A 22,818-nucleotide genomic window follows, 5' to 3' on the forward strand; every position below is an offset into this window, starting at 1 on the left:
TCTTGGCCATTGTAGCTTAGCAGTAAATATTTATTGATTAAATGAATGCACTCAGCTGTTTAGTCCCGACCTTTCATGCAGTACACAAAATATCTGAAGTACTAAGTAACTAAAATGGAACATTGAAAATGTTTTTCTCCTCCAAGGGGAAAAAATCTTAATGGAATTTAACTATTTTTATAAATCATGGACTTGATCCTTAAATGTTTTCTTCATGAGATTTAAAAAATTAAAATTTTGTAGCTAACATGGCCCTTTTTTTCTTTTGCAGGTATGGCCTCACAAGTCTTGGTCTACCCACCGTATATTTATCAAACTCAGTCAAGTGCCTTTTGTAGTGTGAAGAAACTCAAAGTAGAGCCAAGCAGTTGTGTATTCCAGGAAAGAAACTATCCACGGACCTATGTGAATGGTAGAAACGTTGGAAATTCTCATCCTCCCGCGAAGGGTAGTGCTTTTCAGACAAAGATACCATTTAACAGACCTCGAGGACACAACCTTTCATTGCAGACAAGTGCTGTTGTTTTAAAAAGCACTGCGGGTGCTACAAAGGTTATAGCAGCTCAGGCGCAGCAAACTCAAGTGGAGGCACCTCAGATTGGGGCGTGGCGACACAGGTTGAATTTCCTAGAAGGCCCCCAGCGATGTGGATTGAAGCGCAAGAGTGAGGAGTTGGATAATCATAGCGCAATGCAGATTGTGGATGAGTTGTCCATACTTCCTGCAATGTTGCAAACCAACATGGGAAATCCAGTGACAGTTGTGACAGCTACCACAGGAACAAAACAGAATTGTACCACTGGAGAAGGTGACTATCAGTTAGTACAGCATGAAGTCTTATGCTCCATGAAAAATACTTATGAAGTCCTTGATTTTCTTGGTCGAGGCACTTTTGGCCAGGTAGTCAAATGCTGGAAAAGAGGGACAAATGAAATTGTAGCAATCAAAATTTTGAAGAACCACCCTTCTTATGCACGTCAAGGTCAGATAGAAGTGAGCATATTAGCAAGGCTCAGTACTGAAAATGCTGATGAATATAACTTTGTACGAGCTTATGAATGCTTTCAGCACCGTAACCATACTTGTTTAGTCTTTGAGATGCTGGAACAAAACTTGTATGACTTTCTGAAACAAAATAAGTTCAGTCCTCTGCCACTAAAAGTAATTCGACCCATTCTTCAGCAAGTGGCCACTGCACTGAAAAAATTGAAAAGTCTTGGTTTAATTCACGCAGACCTCAAACCAGAGAATATTATGTTGGTGGATCCTGTTCGACAGCCATATAGGGTTAAAGTAATAGACTTTGGGTCTGCCAGTCACGTATCAAAGACTGTTTGTTCAACATATCTGCAATCTCGGTACTACAGGTAGGTGACAACTATTTTTTGGTTATTTGATGTTGAATTTTTGCTGAATGAAATAATTTTGTGTGTGTATGTGGTGAAAAAGACTGCTTTGGATAAATAGAGATCAAGATAAGTTCAGTTTAGGCTTGAGGTTTTAAAAATCTAGGCATACATAAAAAGGAATGAAATTGAGTTATTTGTGGTGAGGTGGATGGACCTAGAGACGATCATACAGAGTAAAGTAAGTCAGAAAGAGAAAAACACATACCGTATGCTAACACATATATATGGAATCTAAAAAAACAAAAGGTTCTGAAGAACCTAGGGGCAGGACAGGAATAAAGATGCAGACGTAGAGAATGGACTTGAAGACACAGGTGGGGAAGGGGAAGCTGGGACGAAGTGAGAGAGTGGCATGGACATATATACACTACCAAACATAAAATAGATAGCTAGTGGGAAGCAGCTGCATAGCACAGGGAGATCAGCTTGTGACCACCTAGAGGGGTGGGATAGGGAGTGTGGGAGGGAGACACAAGAGGGAGGGGATATGGGGATATATGTATACATATAGCTGATTCACTTTGTTGTACAGTAAAAACTAACACAACATTGTAAAGCAATTATACTCCAAAAACGATGTAACGAAAACCCCAAAAAACACAAGAGAAGGCAGGAAAAGAAACAAAGGACAGAGGGAACAAGTGAACTCATATTAAAAAGAAAAAAATTTGGGCATAAAATCTGCTCAAGCAGAATAGAAATTCCTACTGCAAAGTTCTGTGTTAAAGACATTGGTTATTTTTTATTTTTTTTTTTTTTGGCGGTACGCGGGCCTCTCACTGTTGTGGCCTCTCCCGTTGCGGAGCACAGGCTCCGGATGCGCAGGCTCAGCGGCCACGGAATCTTCCCGGACTGGGGCACGAACCTGTGTCCCCTGCATCGGCAGGCGGACTCTCAACCACTGTGCCACCAGGGAAGCCCGACATTGGTTATTTTTATTGTTAATAGAGAACCTGAAGGAATGATAGGTGATCAGTGATGATTAAACAGAAGTCTAAATATTGAGAAAAGGTTTATAGTAATTTTTGTACATATCTTTGGGCATTTTTCAGCACTTAAGAGAGCTAGCTTTTTAATGACACATCTGATGTAACTGAACATTTAGAAAAGTTATAAAAATTCAGATTAGTGATTTTAAGATTTAAACACACTTCCATGGCTGCCTCAAATGTTCAGGCCACTTTTTCATAAGTTTTATTATGGTCTTTCCATATATGCTTTAGGTAAATGTTGTTTTGGTGTTGGTGCTATGGGTGGAATTTGAAGAAGAAAATAATTTCTGTGTACTACAGTGTCATGATTAATGCTAGCCTGGAGTACAATAGATGGTCTTGAGGGTAGCTAATGATTACTGTGATTCAAAATATTGTCTTTAGTTTGTAAATGTTTTTGAATTCATCGTCTGTTTTTTTAAAATTTATTTTTGGCTGCGTTGGGTCTTTGTTACTGTGTGCGGGCTTTCTCTAGTTGCGATGAGTGGGGGCTACTCTTCGTTGCAGTGCGCAGGCTTCCCATTGTGGTGGCTTCTCTCGTTGCAGAGCACGGGCTCTAGGCATGCGGGCTCAGCAGTTGTGGCTCGCGGGCTCTAGAGTGCAGTCTCAGTAGTTGTGGCTCATGGGCTTAGTTGCTCGGTGGCATGTGGCATCTTCCCGGACCAGGGCTCGAACCTGTGTCCTCTGCATTGGCAGGCGGATTCTTAACCACTGCACCACCAGGGAAGTCCCTGGATTCATAGTCTTATAATTTTGGGAAATTCTTTTCATTTCAGCCTAAATGAGTTTATCATCTTGATGTATTCTGGAGCCCCACGAGCCGCAGCACAGTGGGCAGATATAGGATCTGCCAATATTGGCCATTATTAATAAGTTAGTAAATAGATGAACACATGCAGTTTATTGTTGGAAATTGTTAGAACGTGAGGATTATATATTTAGGCCCAACACGGGGTAGTTATTTTCTGGTATTGCATCTGCCTTTGTACTATACCTCTCACCCTGATTAGCTTCTTGCAAATATATGCCTTAGTACCCAGGACAAGATAAAGCAGAAATTAGCTACTACAAAAATCAGCTCCAAACATATGTTCTACCATTAATAGTTTATCAGAAGGAAACCCACATTTATGTCACTTGGTGATAATTAAGTTTACTAAAATATATGTTAGGAATTAGGAATATAGCCTAATTTACCCTTTATATTCCTGATGTTATAATTTTTAGTATTAGAGTGCTAGATACTGTTCTTAAAGCCTTTTATTTATTTTTTAATTTATTTTTTATTTTAAAAAAATTTAAACATTTGTTAAAAAAATCTGTTTTTAATTTATTTTTATTTTTTGGCTGTGTTGGGTTTGTTGCTGTGCGCAGGCTTTTCTCTAGTTGAGGCGAGCGGGGGCTGCTCTTCGCTGTGGTGTGTGGGCTTCTCATTGAGGTGGCTTCTCTTGTTGCGGAGCGTGGACTCTAGGCATGCGGGCTTTAGTAGTTGCAGCACATGGGCTCAGTAGTTGTGTATGCGGGCCTTAGAGTGCGTAGGTTTCAGTAGTTGTGGCGTGCGGGCTCAGTAGTTGTGGCTCTTCGGCTCTAGAGCACAGGCTCAGTAGTTGTGCCACATGGGCTTAGTTGCTCGCGGCATGTGGGATCTTCCCGGACCAGGGATTGAACCCGCATTCCCTGCATTGGCAGGTGCATCGTTAACCACTGCGCCACCAGGGAAGTCCCTTAAAACCTTTTAGATGGTTTAAAAGGTATTGTAGTGTGGCACTGTAGTGAGTCTTAATTGACATCTCCTGTAATTAGACTTATTTGATCCTCTGTGCTCTTGACAATTTTTTTTCAATTTAATGTAACACAAGATTAGCTTTTAGTTAATATTTTTCTGGAAAAATTATTTTAATATCTGATTTAACAGCATGAGAGGAATGGTGTTGTTTCCCTCTTGCCTTTGTATTCTGTGGATTTTGTCTTAGGAGCTTTTAGAACTCAGCTAGCATATTATATAAACCCCCAGGCTCCAGCTGCTTGGGCTCTATTTTTAGTTCACTTGTTAGTAAATGACTTCATTATATTTTGGTCCTGCATTATTCGGCATATCAGGTTTAGTTATGTGTGATACCTAGACTCCTTTTCGTTATTTGAAATCTTGTGGATGAGAGTAAAAAGGAGCTTTATTTTTTATACTTGAGATGACCTGTTTATTAAATGTTTCAAGAGAGTAAAGGAAATCCTTTAAAAAGCAATCTAAGACACTAAATATTTTATGATATTGGTTTTTAGCATTAGGTCTTTGCACAAACATTAGCCTCTTTTGGGAATAGAAAAATAAGCTATGAATAATTGCTAAGTACAACTAGTAGTTTCTAATTTGTTTTTATACATACATTTCAAGTAAGTAATTTACCTGAATTTCAGAAGCTATACAGTTGCTAAATTACAGGTTCTGTTTTTAGATTAAAAAAAAATGAGGCTCTTATATGTAAGAACAGTAGTTGGTGTTGCTTGGATAACAAAAATTTAAAAATGGAGTTTATGTCAGTTGGATCAAGAGTTAGAAGAGTTTGTAAATATTATGGTAGATTGGTGAAAATGTAATATAGCCCTTAATCAGCTAGTTTTTTTTAAATTATATTATTTCATTTATTTTTGGCTGCATTGGGTCTTTGTTGCTGTGCACGGACTTTCTCTAGTTGTGGTGAGCAGGGGCTACTCTTTGTTGCGGTGTGCAGGTTTCTCATTGCGGTGGCTTCTCTTGTTGTGGAGCACGGGATCTAGGTGCACGGGCTTCAGTAGTTGTGGCACGTGGGCTCAGTAGTTGTGGCTTGTGGGCTCTAGAGCGCAGGCTCAGTAGTTGTGGCACACAGGCTTAGTTGCTCCGCGGCATGTGGGATCTTCCCGGACCAGGGCTTGAACCCATGTCCCCTGCATTGGCAGGAGGATTCTTAACCACTGCACCACCAGGGAAGTTCTCAGCTAGTGTTTTAATGTCTAGTATAACTTTGCATAAAAATAGCAGGTAACCATTATTTTTCAGTATTTGTACTTTTTATTTGGAGCTTTGTCAATTCTGCCTTAGTTTTTTTTTTTAATATTTATTTGTTTATCTATTTATTTAAGGCTGCATTGGGTCTTTTTTTTGAATTTAATTTATTTTTTTATACAGCAGGTTCTTATTAGTTAACCATTTTATACATATTAGTGTATATATGTCAATCCCAATCTCCCAATTCATCACACTGCATTGGGTCTTAGTTGCGGCATGCGGGATCTTTCCTTGCAGTGCACAGGCTTCTCTCTAGTTGTGGTGCGTGGGCTCAGTAGTTGCAGCATGCAGGCTCCAGAGTGTGCAGGCTTAGTATTTGCGGTGCATGGGCTTTCTAGTTGTGGCATGCAGGCTCCAGGGTGTGGGGGCTCTGTAGTTGTGGTGCAGGGGCTCAGTAGTTGCAGCGTAGGCTTAGTTGCCCCATGGCATGTGGGATCTTAGTTCTCTGACCAGGGATCGAACCCAGTCCCGTGCATTGGAAGGCAGATTCTCAACCACTGGACCACCAGGAAAGTCCCTCTGCCTTAGTTTTTGTTATAAACCTGATTAGGCAATAATCAGAAGTGTCTCATACTTGATTTTTTTTTTTTTACTCTTTGTTTAAAATAGATTGTATTTAAAAAATGAGGGACTTCCCTGGTGGTGCAGTGGTTAAGAATCTGCCTGCCAATGCAGGGGACACGGGTTCGAGGCCTGGTCTGGGAAGATCCCACATGCCGTGGAGCAACTAAGCCTGCACGCCACAACTACTGAGTTTGCGCCCTAGAGCCTGAGAGCCACAACTACTGAGTCCACGTGCCACAACTACCGAAGCCTGTGTGCTCTAGGGCCTGTGCTCCGCAACAAGAGAAGCCACCGCAATGAGAAGCCTGTGTACCGCAATGAAGAGTAGCCCCCGCTCGCTGCAACTAGAGAAAGTCCACGTGGAGCAAGGAAGACCCAACGCAGCTAAAAAATAAATAAATTTAAAAAAGAGAAAAAAAATTTTTTTAATTGCTAAAAAAAAAAAAGCAGGAAGTGAAACTTACCAAATTAAATATTTTTGAGCTAATCACAGTGGGAATACACATAGCCCAGGTTCCAAAGTAAACGATTTGCATTTAAACACAGATTCATGTGTTACTCTATTTTTTTGAACTGTGCAACACAGAAACATAGTAGGGATATCTTAAAATAGACAGTGGATTGTGGCCAGAAATTGTTGACTGCTATAGATGGTGAGGCTGTCTAGCTCTTGTAGTGATATAAGCCAGAAGTACATGCTAAGGGCATTGATTTGCTCAAGGTCAGCATGTTCTAAATTCAGCTGCCTGAGTATGGTTTCTGTCAAGAACACGTAGGGCTCTTGAATGCATAAAAGGTTTTAGCAGCAGAAGGTGCTGTATTTATGAGGTGTGGTGGCAACATTCAGGTCATAAATATCTTTTTCTTCTTTTTTAAATATAGAATTTTAGCCTGTGGTTCTGAGTCATTTCAGAGCATAGAGACAGGAAAGTGGGCTGGAAAGTAACCTGTATAGCGGTTGTATTCTTTGCTACTTATTTTTAGCATTAGTTGTTGTTGAAGTAAATGCTGCTCTTTTCCATGTGACAGTTGACAAAGAGATATGTAATGGTAAAAAACAATTCAGGCTTATCAGTTTTGGTTTAGGACACTCCCAGCCCCTCCTGCCTTTTTAGACCCTGAAGTATCAAAGACAAAGTTCCTGTAACAAAGTTAAGGCACACAGAATGACCCATAAAAAAATAACTAGTATTTTATATAGGGTACTTTATAATAACAGAAGATTGTGTATGTATACTGCATCCTTTTTTCAAGTGCTTCTACATATAATTCCTAGTTTGTTCCTCATGTCTCAATCTCTGTGTTCTTAGACGCTTGGTGGAATTCCTATTTAACAAATAGAAAACTGAGGCTTATACAGTTCGCACAGGTCCAAGTTTACAACGCAAGATTAACACAATTTTTGTTGAGCCCTTTTTGTGTGCTGGCACTGTGCTAGGTGCTAGGGATACAGATAAAACATGGTTTCCATTTAATGGGGGAGAAAAATAGTTTGTCTCAAGAAGTTCTAGGGTGGAAGTGTGTGCAGGGTGCTGTGGGAACCCAGAGGAGAGCCCTTAGCCTAATGTGAGGGTTCAGAGAGGATGTCTGGGGAAAGATGACCCTTGACTTGAATGAGACTTGAAAGTAGAGAAGGACTTAGTATTGACTAGTCTTTTTTTGTTTTGTTTTTGGCTTGCCTGATCTTAGTTCCCAGACCAGGGATTAAACCCAGGCCACGTCGCCAAGTCCTAACCACTGGACCTTCAGGGAATTCCCAGGATTGGCTAGTCTTAAGGAGTGTTCTCTCACAAACTCACCCTTACCTTAGAGCTCAGTATTGGCTGAAATTGCTGGCTGCTTCTTCTCTGTATCATAAAAGTTGTTTTTGCTTAGGAATCTTTATTAGACAAAAAGTTGTCAGCTGGGTTTAGTTTTAACAGAAGTTTTAACAGAAGATTCCAAAAGTCTATAATGAAGTGGTTTTCAGTGCCATACATTGTGGTCACAGTCATAGATTACTACTATATCAGGCCTTCAAATAAAAATTTTGACAGAGCTCTTAAAGTTTTTTTTTAAAAAAAACACCTTTATTGAGCTGTAATCACATGCTATGAATTTTACCCATTTAAAGTGTACAATTCATTGTCTTTTAGTGTATTCACAGTTATGCACCATCACCACAATTTTAGAACATTTTCCTTACCCCTCAAGAATCCCGATCCCTGCTCCCCAGCACTCTTTAGCCATCTTTCCACAATCTTCCCACCTCTAGCCCTAGGCAACAAAAAATCCACTTTCTGTCCCTACAGATTTGCATTTTCCAAACATTTCATGAATGTAATCATACAGTATGTTTCTTTTTTTTTTCTTTTGCGGTACGCAGGCCTCTCACTGTTGTGGCCTCTCCCGTTGCGGAGCACAGGCTCCGGACGTGCAGGCCCAGCGGCCATGGCTCACGGGCCCAGCCTCTCCGTGGCATGTGGGATCTTCCCGGACCGGGGCACAAACCCGTGTCCCCTGCATCGGGAGGCGGACTCTCAACCACTGCGCCACCGGGGAAGCCCCTATGTTGTCTGTTTTAACTGGCTTTTTTCCAATTAGTGTAATGTTTTCAAGATTCATCTATGTTGTAGCATGTATCAACACTTCACTTTTTTTGTTGTTGTTGCCAAATAATTCCATTGTATAGATATACCACATTTTATGTATCCATTCATCAGTTGATGGAGACCTCAGTGAAAAGATATGTGAATAGAAAACTCTAATATAGCCCCATGATTAAGTCTTTCATTCAAAATATTTAGTGCCTACAAAGTGTAAAATATTGTGCTGGGTGCTGGTTATACATTGAGGAGCAAAAATATAGACCCTACCATTATGATGTTTACAATCTAATGTGTAGATAACCAAAAAGTAATGGGAAAAGAACAGGGAGAGAGACTAACAGGATACTTACTTTTTTTGTTTTATCTTGTTTTTTAACTTCTTACTTTGTAATAATTTTAGACATAAAAAAGTTGCAAAAATAGTACAAAGAATTATATGCAGATTCTCCAAATATAAGCATTTTACCACCCTAGTTTTATCACTCATTCTTTTCTTTCCTTCCCCCCTTCCTTCCCCCCTTCCTTCCCCCCTTCCTTCCCCCCTTCCTTCCCCCCTTCCTTCCCCCCTTCCTCCCCTCCCCTCCCCCTCCCCCTCCCCCTCCCCCTCCCCTCCCCCTCCCCTCCCCCTCCCTCCCTCCCTCCCTCCCCCTCCCCCTCCCTCCCCTCCCCCTCCCTCCCTCCCCTCCCTCCCTCCCCTCCCCTTCCCCTCCCCTCCCTCCCCTCCCCCTCCCCTCCCCCTCCCTCCCCTCCCCCTCCCTCCCCTCCCTCCCCTCCCCCTCCCTCCCCTCCCTCCCCTCCCCTCCCCCTCCCTTCCTTCCCCCCTCCTTCCCCCCTCCCCCTCCCTTCCTTCCCCCCCTCCCCCTCCCTTCCTTCCCCCCCTTCCTTCCCTCCCCCTCCCCCCTCCCTTCCTTCCTTTCCTCCCTCCCTTCTTCGTTGCTGTGCAAGGGCTTCCTCTAGTTGTGGCAGCAAGCGGGGGCTACTCTTCATTGTGGTGTGCAAGCTTCTCATTGCAGTAGCTTCTCTTGTTGCGGAGCACGGGCTCTAGGCACGCAGGCTTCAGTAGTTGTGGCACGCGGGCTCAGTAGTTGTGACTTACAGGCTCTAGAGTGCAGGCTCAGTAGTGGTGGCACACAGGCTTAGTTGCTCCGCAGCATGCGGGATCTTCCCGGACCAGGGCTCAAACCCGTGTCCCCTACATTGGCAGGTGGATTCTTAACCACTGTGCCACCAGGGAAGCCCATATCACTCATTCTTTTTCTGTGTGTGTACACATACAGATACACAGGTATATTTTTTCTGTTGTTACAGTGTTGGAGAGCAAGTTTTAGATGTAAAGCCCCTTTACCTCTAAATAATTATAAGAGAAATGTCCTTATGTTTAGGAATACACAGTATTCTTTTTTTTTTTTTTTTTTTTTTTTTGCGGTACGCGGGCCTCTCAATGTTGTGGACTCTCCCGTTGCGGGGCACAGGCTCCGGATGCGCAGGCTCAGCGGCCATGGCTCACGGGCCCAGCTGCTCCGCGGCATATGGGATCCTCCCAGACCGGGGCACGAACCTGTATCCCCTGCATCGGCAGGCGGACTCTCAACCACTGTGCCACCAGGGAGGCCCTACACAGTATTCTTAAACATAAGGACATTTCTCTTGCATAACCCCAGTGCAATAATCAGAATCATCATTGGTTAATATCAGTATTATTGATTTGATGAACTGTTTGAACTGCTCAGTACTATTTGATTTGAGGAAATGAAAATCAATTTAGTACTAGTAGCTTATTTATAGACTTAATTCAGATTTTGCCAGTTGTCTTACTGTTGACTTTTTTCTTGCCCAGAGTTCAAGTTCACACATTGCAATATGTATATATATATATATATATACAGTGGTATACTACTCAGCCATAAAAAAGACTGAAACTTTGCCATTGCAACAACACGGATGTACTTAGAGGGTATAATGCTAAGTGAAATAAGTCAGACAGAGAAAGACAATACTGTATGATAACACTTATTTATATGTGAAATCTAAAAAATCAAACTAGTGAATATAACAAAAAGGAAACAGACAGATATAGAGAACAAACTGGTCATTACCATTGGGGAGATGGGTTGGGGGAGGGGCAAGATAGAGGTAGGGGGTTAAGAGGAACAAACTGTTATGTATAAAATAAAGATACAGTGATATATTGTAGAACACAGGGAATATAGCCAGTAGTTTATTTATTTATTAGTTTCTGCTTTATAACAAAGTGAATCAGTCATACATATACATCTGTTCCCACATCCCTTCCCTCATGCATCTCCCTCCCTCCCACCCTCCCCATCCCACCCCTCCAGGTGGTCACAAAGCACCGAACTGATCTCCCTGTGCTATGCGGCTGCTTCCCACTATCTATCTACCTTACATTTGGTAGTGTATATATGTCCATGCCTCTCTTTCGCTTTGTCACAGCTTACCCTTCCCCCTCCCCATATCCTCAAGTCCATTCTCAAGTAGGTCTGTGTCTTTATTCCCGTTTTACCCCTAGGTTCTTCGTGACATTTTTTTTTTAATTCCATATATATGTGTTAGCATACGGTATTTGTCTTTCTCTATCTGACTTACTTCACTCTGTATGACAGACTCTAGGTCTATCCACCTCATTACAAATAGCTCAGTTTCGTTTCTTTTTATGGCTGAGTAATATTCCATTGTATATATGTGCCACATCTTCTTTATCCATTCATCCGATGATGGACACTTAGGTTGTTTCCAGCTCCGGGCTATTGTGAATAGAGCTGCAATGAACATTTTGGTACATGTCTCTTTTTGAATTATGGTTTTCTCAGGGTATATGCCTTGTAGTGGGATTGCTGGATCATATGGTAGTTCTATTTGTAGTTTTTTAAGGAACCTCCATGCTGTTCTCCATAGTGGCTGTACCAATTCACATTCCCACCAGCAGTGCAAGAGTGTTCCCTTTTCTCCACACCCTCTCCAGCATTTATTGTTTCTAGATTTCTTGATGATGGCCATTCTGACTGGTGTGAGATGATATCTCATTGTAGTTTTGATTTGCATTTCTCTAATGATTAATGATGTCGAGCATTCTTTCATGTGTTTGTTGGAAGTCTGTATATCTTCTTTGGAGAAATGCCTATTTAAGTCTTCTGCCCATTTTTGGATTGGGTTGTTTGTTTTTTTTGCTATTGAGCTGCATGAGCTGTTTATAAATTTTGGAGATTAATCCTTTGTCAGTTGCTTCATTTGCAAATATTTTCTCCCATTCTGAGGGTTGTCTTTTGGTCTTGTTTATGGTTTTCTTTGCTGTGCAAAAGCTTTGAAGTTTCATTAGGTCCCATTTGTTTATCTTTGTTTTTATTTCCATTTCTCTAGGAGGTGGGTCCAAAAGGATCTTGCTGTGATTTATGTCATAGAGTGTTCTACCTATGTTTTCCTCTAAGAGTTTGATAGTTTCTGGCCTTACATTTAGGTCTTTAATCCATTTTGAGCTTATTTTTGTGTATGGTGTTAGGGAGTGTTGTAACCTCATACTTTTACATGTCCCTGTCCAGTTTTCCCAGCACCACTTATTGAAGAGGCTGTCTTTTCTCCACTGTATATTCTTGCCTCCTTTATCAAAGATAAGGTGACCATATGTGTGTGGGTTTATCTCTGGGCTTTCTATCCTGTTCCGTTGATCTATATCTCTGTTTTTGTGCCAGTACCATACTGTCTTGATTACTGTAGCTTTGTAGTATAGTCTGAAGTCAGGGAGCCTGATTCCTCCAGCTCCATTTTTTGTTCTCAAGATTGCTTTGGCTATTCGGGGTCTTTTGTGTTTCCAAACAAACTGTGAAATTTTTTGTTCTAGTTCTGTGAAAAATGCCAGTGGTAGTTTGATAGGGATTGCATTGAATCTGTAGATTGCTTTGGGTAGTAGAGTCATTTTCACAATATTGATTCTTCCAATCCAGGAGCATGGTATATCTCTCCATCTATTTCTATCATCTTTAATTTCTTTCATCAGTGTCTTATAATTTTCTGCATACAGGTCTTTTGTCTCCTTAGGTAGGTTTATTCCTAGATATTTTATTCTTTTTGTTGCAATGGTAAATGGGAGTGTTTTCTTGATTTCATTTTCAGATTTTTCATCAGTGTACAGGAATGCCAGAGATTTCTGTACATTAATTTTGTATCCTGCTACTTTACCAAATTCATTGATTAGCTCTAGTAGTTTTTCGGTAGCATTTTTAGGATTCTCTATGTATAGTATCATGTCATCTGCAAACAGTGACAACTTTACTTCTTCTTTTCCAATTTGGATTCCTTTTCTTCTCTGATTGCTGTGGCTAAAACTTCCAAAACTATGTTGAATAAGAGTGGTGAGAGTGGGCAGCCTTGTCTTGTTCCTGATGCTAGTAGAAATGGTTTCAGTTTTTCACCATTGAGGACAATGTTGGCTGTGGGTTTGTCATATATGGCCTTTATTATGTTGAGGAAAGTTCCCTCTATGCCTACTTTCTGCAGGGTTTTTATCATAAATGGGTGTTGAATTTTGTCGAAAGCTTTCTCTGCATCTATTGAGATGATCATATGGTTTTTCTCCTTCAACTTGTTAATATGGTGTATCACATTGATTGATTTGCGTATATTGAAGAATCCTTGCATTCCTGGAATAAACCCCACTTGATCATGGTGTATGATCCTTTTAATGTGCTGTTGGATTCTGTTTGCTAGTATTTTGTTGAGGATTTTTGCATCTATGTTCATCAGTGATATTTAGCCAGTAGTTTATAATAAGTATAAATTGAATATAACCTTTAAAAATTGTGCATCACTATGTTATACACCTGTATATACTATTGTACATCAACTATATCTCAATGTAAAAAAAAATCACACGTTGCGTTATTTGCCACGTATGTCTCTCTAGTGTCCTCTTATCTGGATTAGCTCCTTATTTTCTTTACCTTTCATGATCCTGACACTTTTGAAGAGTACTGGCCAATTATTTTTTAGAACTTCCGTAGTTTGGGTTTGTCTGATGTTTTCGTGTTATGTGTTTTAACTTACAGAAGTGATGTTTTGTTCTCACATATCGGGAGGCACATGTTGTCAGTTCGTCCCATTACTAGTAATGTTAACTTTGATCACTTGACTGAGGTGGTGACTTTCAGACTTTTCTACTATAACGTTTTTTCTTTGTAATTAATAAGTATCTTGTGGAGAGGTACTTTGAGACTATTCATATATACTGTTTCTCATCTTATTTTCACAGACCAATTTTAGCATCCATTGATGAATATGGCCTTTAACAGTTATTAAGTGTGGGGTTGCAAAATGATGATTTTCTAACTTTATCATTATCATTCCTCTGTAAGGAATTCTCCTGGAAGGAAGAGCTTTCCTTCACTCTGTTTGTTGTTGTATAGACTTACAGATTCATATTCAGTGGGTTATAATCTATTACTTGTCATTTGTTTTACCGCACAATTGTCCTAAACTGTCTAGTAAGAAGAGCCTTTTTAAGCTTGCTCCTGTATCCCTTCAACATGGCCCTATCCTTCCTTGAGAGCTTACTTGCTGACAGCACAAGATGTTCCAGGCTTACTTTGTACTTTTCCTGCTCCATGCTTGGTATTGGCCATTTTTCTAAGGACCGTTGGTTCCTGTTATTGGAGATAATGGTATTTAGGAAACAAGATCTGGATGCTAGTCCCAGATGTGCTCATTGGTACTAGGGTGTTATTGCTTTTAGGTCCTTTGAGTGGCAAAGCTAGAAGATGTGTGTGTGTGTGTGTGTGTGTGTTTGTCTGTCTTTGTGTGTATATGTAATTCTTTATCTATCTTTATATATTAAAACAATGAATTCATACTGACATGTTTAGTTCTGACACCTCAGAGTTCATTCTGTCTTCTTCCTTTATTTATGATCTCTTCTCTGACATGAAGAAACTTGGCTCTCATTATCCACAATGTTACTTCTTTGCTCAATTCTAGAATACACTTCAAGTAGTTTTGGAATTGCTAACCCATACCACTGCTAACTTACTAGCCAGAGTATGCATTTATTTATAGTTGTTTTATTCTTTAGCCTTAGACTTGGAGGATGTCTTCAAAGTACTGGGTTCCAAAGTTAGTTAGGTTAGTTCTTCCTCAACTCCCCTTTCCCCCATCTTCAATGTGATTATTATTTATTTGAAATATAATTAAGTTCATTGCATTGTATTCCATTTTGGGTCCTTTATATCCTTGTTTATTTATTTGACTATTTGAAACATTAACATAGTTCTGAAAATCAGAACAATATTAAAATATTATCTCAGAAGTGTCATGCCCCCTCTTCCGTGACTCCCCTCATTCTTTCTACCTCATTCCTACCCAACCCCTTTTGGTAATCATAATCATTGATTTTTTAATTTATTCTGTGGTGTGTGTGTGTGTGTGTGTGTATGTGTATGTGTTTGGCAGCGGGTGCAAGTAAGCAGACAAATGTCTCAGTTCCCCTTTTATAAGAAAGATAACATACTGTAGATACCTGTTTGCGCTTGGCTATTTTCCCTTAACAGTGTTTCCTGGAAATCGCTTCATGTCATTTCACAGAGATCTTTCTCTTTCTGTTTTGCTGCTTAATACCCTTTATTGTGTGTATTACCATAGTTTATTTAGCCATTTTTCTTTTTTCTTTTTTTTTTTGGCTGCACCACACGACTTGTGGGATCCTAGTTCCCTGATCAGGGATTGAACCTGGGCCCTCAGCAGTGAGAGCACAAAGTCCTAACCACTGGACTTCCAGGGAATTCCTAACCATTTTTCTAACTATTGTGTATCCCAATTACAAACAATTGCAAAGAATAACTCTGTACATATGTATTTTTGTCTTGTTGGAATTGCATCTTCAAGGTAAATTTCCAGAAGTGGAATTAGTCAAAAGGTAAATACACGTGTAGTTTTGTTAAATATTGCCAAATTCTTTTCAGTAAGGACTGTATAAATTTGCATTCTAATCAACAATGTATGATAGTGCCTGCTTCTCTATTGCCTTGCCAACAGAATATCTTGTCATTCTTTTAAAATTTTGCCAAGCGTGGTATATTTGGGGTATTAATTTGCATGTGTCTTATGAGTGAAGTTAAATATCTCATGTTTAAGGATCATTTTAAAATTATAGGGTGTGTGTGTGTATGTGTGTGTATGTTTGTGAATTGCCTATTCATATCATTTGCCCATTTTTCTATCAAGCATTTGGTCCTTTGTCCCTCAGATTTTAAGATTTCTTTATATATGAGGGATATTAGCTCTTTATGTATGATATATGTTGCCCTTTTTTTTCATTTTTTATGTTTTTTGCCTTGTGAAAATTTTGTGTGTGTGTGTGTGTGGTCAATTTTATCAATCTTTTATTGCTTCTGGATTTTAAATCATAGTTAGAAAACCTTTTTTGTACACCAAGTTTAAAGAGGCATTTGCCCTCTTTTCTTCTAGTACTTATTGAGATAGTTTTTTAGCATTTAGATCTCTAATCCGTTTCGAGTTTATTCTTGTAATTGGTGTGAGGTGTGGATCTAATGTTCTTTTTCCAAATAGCTAATCAGTTGTAGGGACCTACTTTAGATTGGGTGGACAGGGAAAAAGCTCTAAGGACATGATATATTAAACTAAGATCTGATGGGAGCCTGACATCCACCGTGGTTGGAATGAGAGACCTAGACAGAGGAAAGAGCACACGTGAAGGCTCTGAGATTAGAAAGAGCTTGGTTAGATAAAGAATCCGAAAGCCTGCCAATGAGACTTCAGCCTGTTGGAGTGGGTATAGTAGTAGAGGTGTGATTGAGGTTGGAGGGTAGCCACAATATGGTTTATGTCTTTATCTCTCTGGCTGCTCTTTCAAGGGGGAAGGGGACAAGAATGAAAGTAGGAGTAGAAAAACCATTAGGAAGGAGGCATTAAAGTAATCAATCCACAGAGAAGAGGTGGTGCCAGTGGAAAGAAATCGATAGATTTGAGATACGTTTTAGTATTAATGTGTCTATTTTGTTTTTTACTAGAATTAATTTTTTTCCCTTGAGATAGATGCTTTGTTATGGTTGATATTTGTTGACTTAAATTGTGTGTGAGTTTAGACAAACACCTGACTTCCATGGCCTCAGCTTTCTCATTTGTCAAATAGGAATGTCATTATGATTCAGAGTATATTTCTATATATATACACTTAACCTGGAAAGCTCTACTAGACATGACTGCCTGAATCAGAGGAAGTGAAGTAATAGCCTTTAAAAATTTTTAAGCTAAATCATGACATTTTGTTTTTAAAGTTATTTTAGGCTGTTTTTATAATTCCCCCAAATCAATGGTTATTGTTTATCCCCTAGAAATGACTACTTTTTCTTATCATATATTAAGAAAAATATTTAAACAAAAACAGTGTCACAGAATACATTGTTTTGCAATTTGCATTTGGTTAACTGTATATCTTTGGACTTTTTTTTTGTCAGTATAAGTTTCTGTAGAGTAATCTTACTCTATGAAACTATTTAAATAGAAATTTCATGTGTGACCTCCATTTAAATACTAATTGAACACATCAACTGTAAAGAGACAGTTATAAGGCAGTAGAGAAAAATGGGATGTCAGACGATATTAAGGAATTACTGCATTTTTTAATGTGTGATAATAGAATTGTGGTTATTATTATTAAAGTACCTCTTAAAGTTTTATATGTTGAGGTTTTTTTTTTTTTTTTTTTTTTTTTTTTGCGGTACGCGGGCCTCTCACTGTTGTGGCCTCTCCTGTTGCGGAGCACAGGCTCCGGACGCGCAGGCTCAGCGGCCATGGCTCATGGGCCCAGCCGCTCCGCGGCATGTGGGATCCTCCCAGACCGGGGCACGAACTCATGTCCCCTGCATCGGCAGGTGGACTCTCAACCACTGCGCCACCAGGGAAGCCCCTGTTGAGGTATTTTTAAAAAAAATTTTCTGGGACTTCCCATGGTCCAGTGATAAAGAATCCACCTTCCAATGCAGGGGACGCAGGTTTGATCCCTGGTTGGGGAACTAAGATCCCACATGCTGCAGGGCAACTAACGTTGCGTGCCACAACTACCGAGCCCTTGCACCTCAACGAGAGAGCCCACGTGCTGCAAACTACAGAGCCCACGCGCTCTGGAGCCTGCGTGCCACAACTAGAGAGAACAAACAAACAAACGCCCAGCACGCCACAACTAGAGAGAAGCCCGTGCAACACAACAAAGATTCCTGCATGTTGCAGCTAACACCCAACACAGCCCTCCTGCCCCCCCAAAAAAGTTAATTTTTTTTTTTTTTGCCTGCCCCATGCAGCATGTGAGTTCCTAGTTCCCCGACCAGGGACCGAACCCGAATGGTCCCCGATTCAGGGACCTGAATTGGGAGTTCGGAGTCTTAACTACTGGACTGCCAGGGAAGTCCCCTGTTGAAGTATTTATAAATGTAATATACCTGGGATTTTCCAACTACTACCTAGTGGGTAGCCGTTATAATTTTAGAGTCTTTTTGTTGATGCACTGGTAATTTTTGAAACTGGGTGGTTGGTAGATGGTGGTTCAACTGTACGTATTTGAAATTTTCTATAATAAAAAGTAAATAAATGCAATTAGGTCTTAAACACTTTCAAATTAAATGCCAAAAATAATTATCATAGTTCTTAATATCCATGGAATATACTGGTAGTTTCCTAGAGAGTGGCTTTTTTTTTTTTTTTTTTTGCGGTACGTGGGCCTCTTACTGTTGTGGCCACTCCTGTTGCAGAGCACAGGCTCCGGACACGCAGGCTCAGTGGCCATGGCTCACGGGCCCAGCCGCTCTGCGGCATGTGGGATCCTCCCAGACCAGGGCACGAACCCGTGTCCCCTGCATCGACAGGCGGACTCCCAACCACTGCGCCACCAGGGAAGCTCTACCGTAGCTTTTGTAATAAGTTTTGAGATCAGGAAGTGTGAGCCCTCCAACTTTGTTCTTTTTCAGAGATGAATATTTGGGGTCCCTTGAATTGTTTTTATTTATATCATCATTTTCCCCCAAATTTGAGGTCACATTGAGAATTTTTTTATTGATGTATAATTGACACATAATATTATATTAGTTTCAGGTGTACAACATAATGGTTCAATATTTGTATATGTTGTGAAATGATCACCACAGTAAGTCTAGTTAACATCTGTCCCCATACATAGTTATAGAAATACATATTGAGAATTTCAATGTTAAAACTACCTTTAATATATGTCAGAATTTAAGGATGTAGATTGACCAGTGGGTATAGTCAATACATAATGCATTTTGTCTATGTTAACATTTTGATTCATCTTTCCTTTTCAGCTTTATAGTACAATTTACCCTCAGAGCATCCCTTGCCTAGTAATACTTTCTGAACATGCTGTGTACTTTTCACTCCTATTCCTTTGTCTAGGCCTGAATATCCTTCTCTGTTCTTCCTAAGAAAATTGTATTCATCCTTCAAGGCTTAACTTAGATGTTACCTCCTGGATGGTCTTTTCCTGAACTACCCTGTAGTCATTCCTTCTGAGCTATATTTAGCATAGTAGGGTATTTATATGTGGAATAGGCACTCACTGAGCCTTAATTAGGAAATACTTACTCTTATTGTGAATTACTGGAACATAGACTCAAAATTTTAAAGTTGGAAGGGACTTTTGTTATCTTCTTATACAATCCCCTACCCATACATGCATAACTTTTAATAGTATCCTAACACATTTATTTGTCCAACCTCACCCTGAGCTCTTTTCAGTAATCACAGGAGACTTCCCTTTTAAAACTAGGTCCTGCTTATACCCATGGGTACTTAAGGTGTGTGGGAGTATTTCATATAGTAGGATAAGTATAATCTTTTTGTGATGTCACTTTTTTGTGGTCTTAAATTTTAAGAAATAAATACTTTTCTGGGGTAATTACAGGTATATTATAGAAACAGATACAGAAGTTCATAGACCTCTTTTAGATGTCTAGACTGTTCTGAGGCCATGAGTTTATTCTTCTCTATGTAGTCTTTTCTTTAAGTTTATATCAAGGGAAATTTTTTTGGGAATTACATGAAGTAGGCCTCTTTGTTTTCAGGCATCTTTCACTGTTAAAAAAATTTCCCTTTTGGTAACTAGAATTCTAACATAGACTCACCCCCACTTACATAAAGTAACTGATTCTGCTAACCATAAGAAACTTGATTAACAAGTGGACTAGATACATGTAGTTTATCTGAGGAACATAAATATATCTCAGTTTAAAATCCTGAACTAAGGCTTCCCTGGTGGTGCAGTGGTTAAGAATCCACCTGCCAATGCATGGGACATGGGTTTGACCTCTGGTCCGGGAAGATCCAACGTGCCACAGAGCAACTAAGCCCATGCACCATGACTACTGAGCCCGTGTACCACAACTACTGAAGCCCGTGCACCTAGAGCCCGTGCTCCACAACAAGAGAAGCCACCGCAGTGAGAAGCCCGCGCACTGCAGCGGAGAGTAGCCCCCACTCGCCACAACTAGAGAAAGCCTGTGTGCAGCAAGGGAGACCCAACATAGCCAGAAATAAATAAATAAATAAATTTATTTTTTTTAAAAAAAGAGAGAATCCACTTGCCAGTACAGGGGACACGGGTTCGAGCCCTGGTCTGGGAAGATCCCACATGCTGCGGAGCAACTGAGCCCGTGCGCCACAACTACTGAGCCTGCGCTCTAGAGCCTGTGAGCCACAACTCCTGAACCCGCATGCCACAACTACTGAACTACTGAAGCCCACGCACCTAGAGCCTGTGCTCTGCAACAAGAGAAGCCACCGCAATGAGAAGCCCGTGCACTGCAACGAAGAGTAGCCCCTGCTCACCACAACTAGAGAAAGTCCCTGTGCAGCAACGAAGACCCAATTTAGAACAAAGTGTATTAGTATCTTGCTTAGAGGACTGTCCTTGGGCTGTCTGTGCCAAGGGACTATAGTTTAGATAAGGTCTCTTTAAGTACCTAAGGAACTAAACTACTTAGTTTAGTTCCTTAGGTACTTAAAGAGAAGTGAAAGAAGGAGAGAAAAGAGAATACGACTACTTTGCCTTGTACTAAATTCTGTCCGTTTGGAAACAGCTTTGGAATTAATCTAGATATTCTAAGTATTAAATCCTGTAAAGGTTATTTAAGACCCCCTTCAGTTCTTTGTGCCTAGGCACTTGTAACTTCTAATTTCATTTCTTCCCAATTTTCTCCTTACTTCCCTTCATCCTTCCTGAAATGAAATGAAAAATAATATGGCATTTCCCATATAATCATTTCCTGTATTTTGAAGAGCCCATACTTTATTCTCCCTAATAAACTCTTCTAAGATAATCTCTTAATTCTTTTATATAATGACAAATCAGTGCTTATGATTTCACAAATGATTTCAGTAATAATGAAAAAGAAACAACGTGAAAAATATCATAGGATTTGGGTAGAACTAGCAGACTAGGAATTCTGAATTTTAACCCTAATTCTAGTACTGATTTACTTAGTATATGTGACTCGTGAGGAGGCTACTTAACTTTATATATTTGCACATTGATGGTTTAAAGCTGTATTATGATCCTCTTGCTGTATAGGTGTGATGTTAAGTTATAAGATAACAGTACATAAATGCTAAGTAATACTAGTACGGCGTAGGACAAAATCGTTTTGTAAAAGCTTGGTCACAGTGAGTTTGTTAATTCTGTTGATTTTAGATGTAAAATACGTAATAAATGTAATGCCATATGAACGGCTAATCAGTAATTTTATGTCAGATTGGAATGACTATTCTAGAATTGAATATAGTAGTTATATAGAAATAGAAATAGCTAACAGTATAACAGGTTAAAAAGAAAACTTTCGTGATGGTTTTTAAAATTAAGTTGAATAAAAGCCTGTAATTTCTAAGGTTATCAGTTTTTCCCCTTGTGCTATATAGCTTTGTTTCAAAGGTGTATATAGTGTCATGAATGTACTGTAATAGAATGTAATGATGTCATGGATTAGATGTTGGTCCTGACCCCACACACCTCAGAATGCATGTGCCTGTTTGTTTCTGAGTCTTCAGCATTTTCCCGTGAATGGAATTCAGCACCCTGGATGTTATTAACAGAGTGCTTGCTGCCACGGAAGAGTGCCAGTTCAGTGGCCAGTGAATAATTTAGTCATCAGTTGGTGTGGCAAGATTGTATTACTTAGGAGAGAATTTAATATGTGCTAAACTTTGACATTAAAAAGAACAAATGTGTGTGTGTGTGTTTTTGATAGAACAGTGAATTACAAAAAGTTTTTAATATATTTATCTAAAACCAGTGTACTAATTAAAATTTATTTGATTTAATGTTTTTAGAATTATAATAGTTATGGATGCTCACTGTCAGAAAAAATTCAATAATACAGAAGGCTAAGAAGCAAAACAGGAACAGTTTTCCCCTTTATTGTGACTCTGCTTTATAATTTTTATATGTTTTATTCTTTAAACATTTCTCTATGATGTACATTTCATTTGTTTTCTGATAATGCTACCAGGAACCTTCTGGAAGTCCTTGGACACTTGAAGGTACATTTCCACAACATTTCTAGAAGGAGGATTGTTGGGTCAAAGGATATGTACGTTGTGCTGCTGGGCACTGCCAATTTCCTTTCAGAAATGTTGTACCATTCCAGTGCACAGTCTTACCAATAATGTGTGAACATGTCCTTTTCCTCACATTCTTGTCATCACAAGGGTATTTCTGGTTTTTCAAATTGGTGGCTGTAAATAGGCAAAAAGCAAAAGCATTTAAATTTTATCTTCACTCTTCATTACATTTTTTTTTTTTTTTTTTTTTTGCGGTACGCGGGCCTCTCACTGCTGTGGCCTTTCCTGTTGCGAAGCACAGGCTCTGAACACGCAGGCTCAGCGGCCACGGCTCACGGGCCTAGCTGCTCCGCGGCATGTGGGATCTTCCCGGACCGGGGCACGAACCCGTGTCCCCTGCATCGGCAGGCGGACTCTCAACCACTGCGCCACCAGCAAAGCCCTCTTCATTACATTTTAAAAAGTTTTACATCTGTCTTCTCTGTCACACATTGTACTGGTAGATACTCTTTTATGTGGGGAATGAGAATGTAAAAGTAAACAGAGTTCATATAAAAGCAGCATTTATTGACTGCTTAGTACCAGCCACTGTGCCAGAAACTTTTCATAATTACCCTTTACCCTTATAGCAA

General features: G+C 39.8%; 1 protein-coding gene across 4 annotated transcripts in view; it reads left to right on the forward strand.

Moving 5' to 3' along the window:
• The window catches only part of HIPK3 (homeodomain interacting protein kinase 3), a 96,718-nt gene that overhangs the window by 28,193 nt on the left and 45,707 nt on the right, over window positions 1-22,818 (forward strand). For all 4 annotated transcript variants that reach the window (XM_081238964.1, XM_081238967.1, XM_081238965.1 and 1 more), the window contains one exon: window positions 272-1,367. In XM_081238964.1, coding sequence (XP_081095090.1) covers window positions 272-1,367 — 1,096 coding nt within the window. The remainder of the gene's footprint in view (window positions 1-271; window positions 1,368-22,818) is intronic.

The sequence above is a fragment of the Mesoplodon bidens genome (assembly GCF_964165515.1).
Source record: "Mesoplodon bidens genome assembly, chromosome: 7".
In the NCBI taxonomy this organism is placed as follows: domain Eukaryota; kingdom Metazoa; phylum Chordata; class Mammalia; order Artiodactyla; family Ziphiidae; genus Mesoplodon; species Mesoplodon bidens.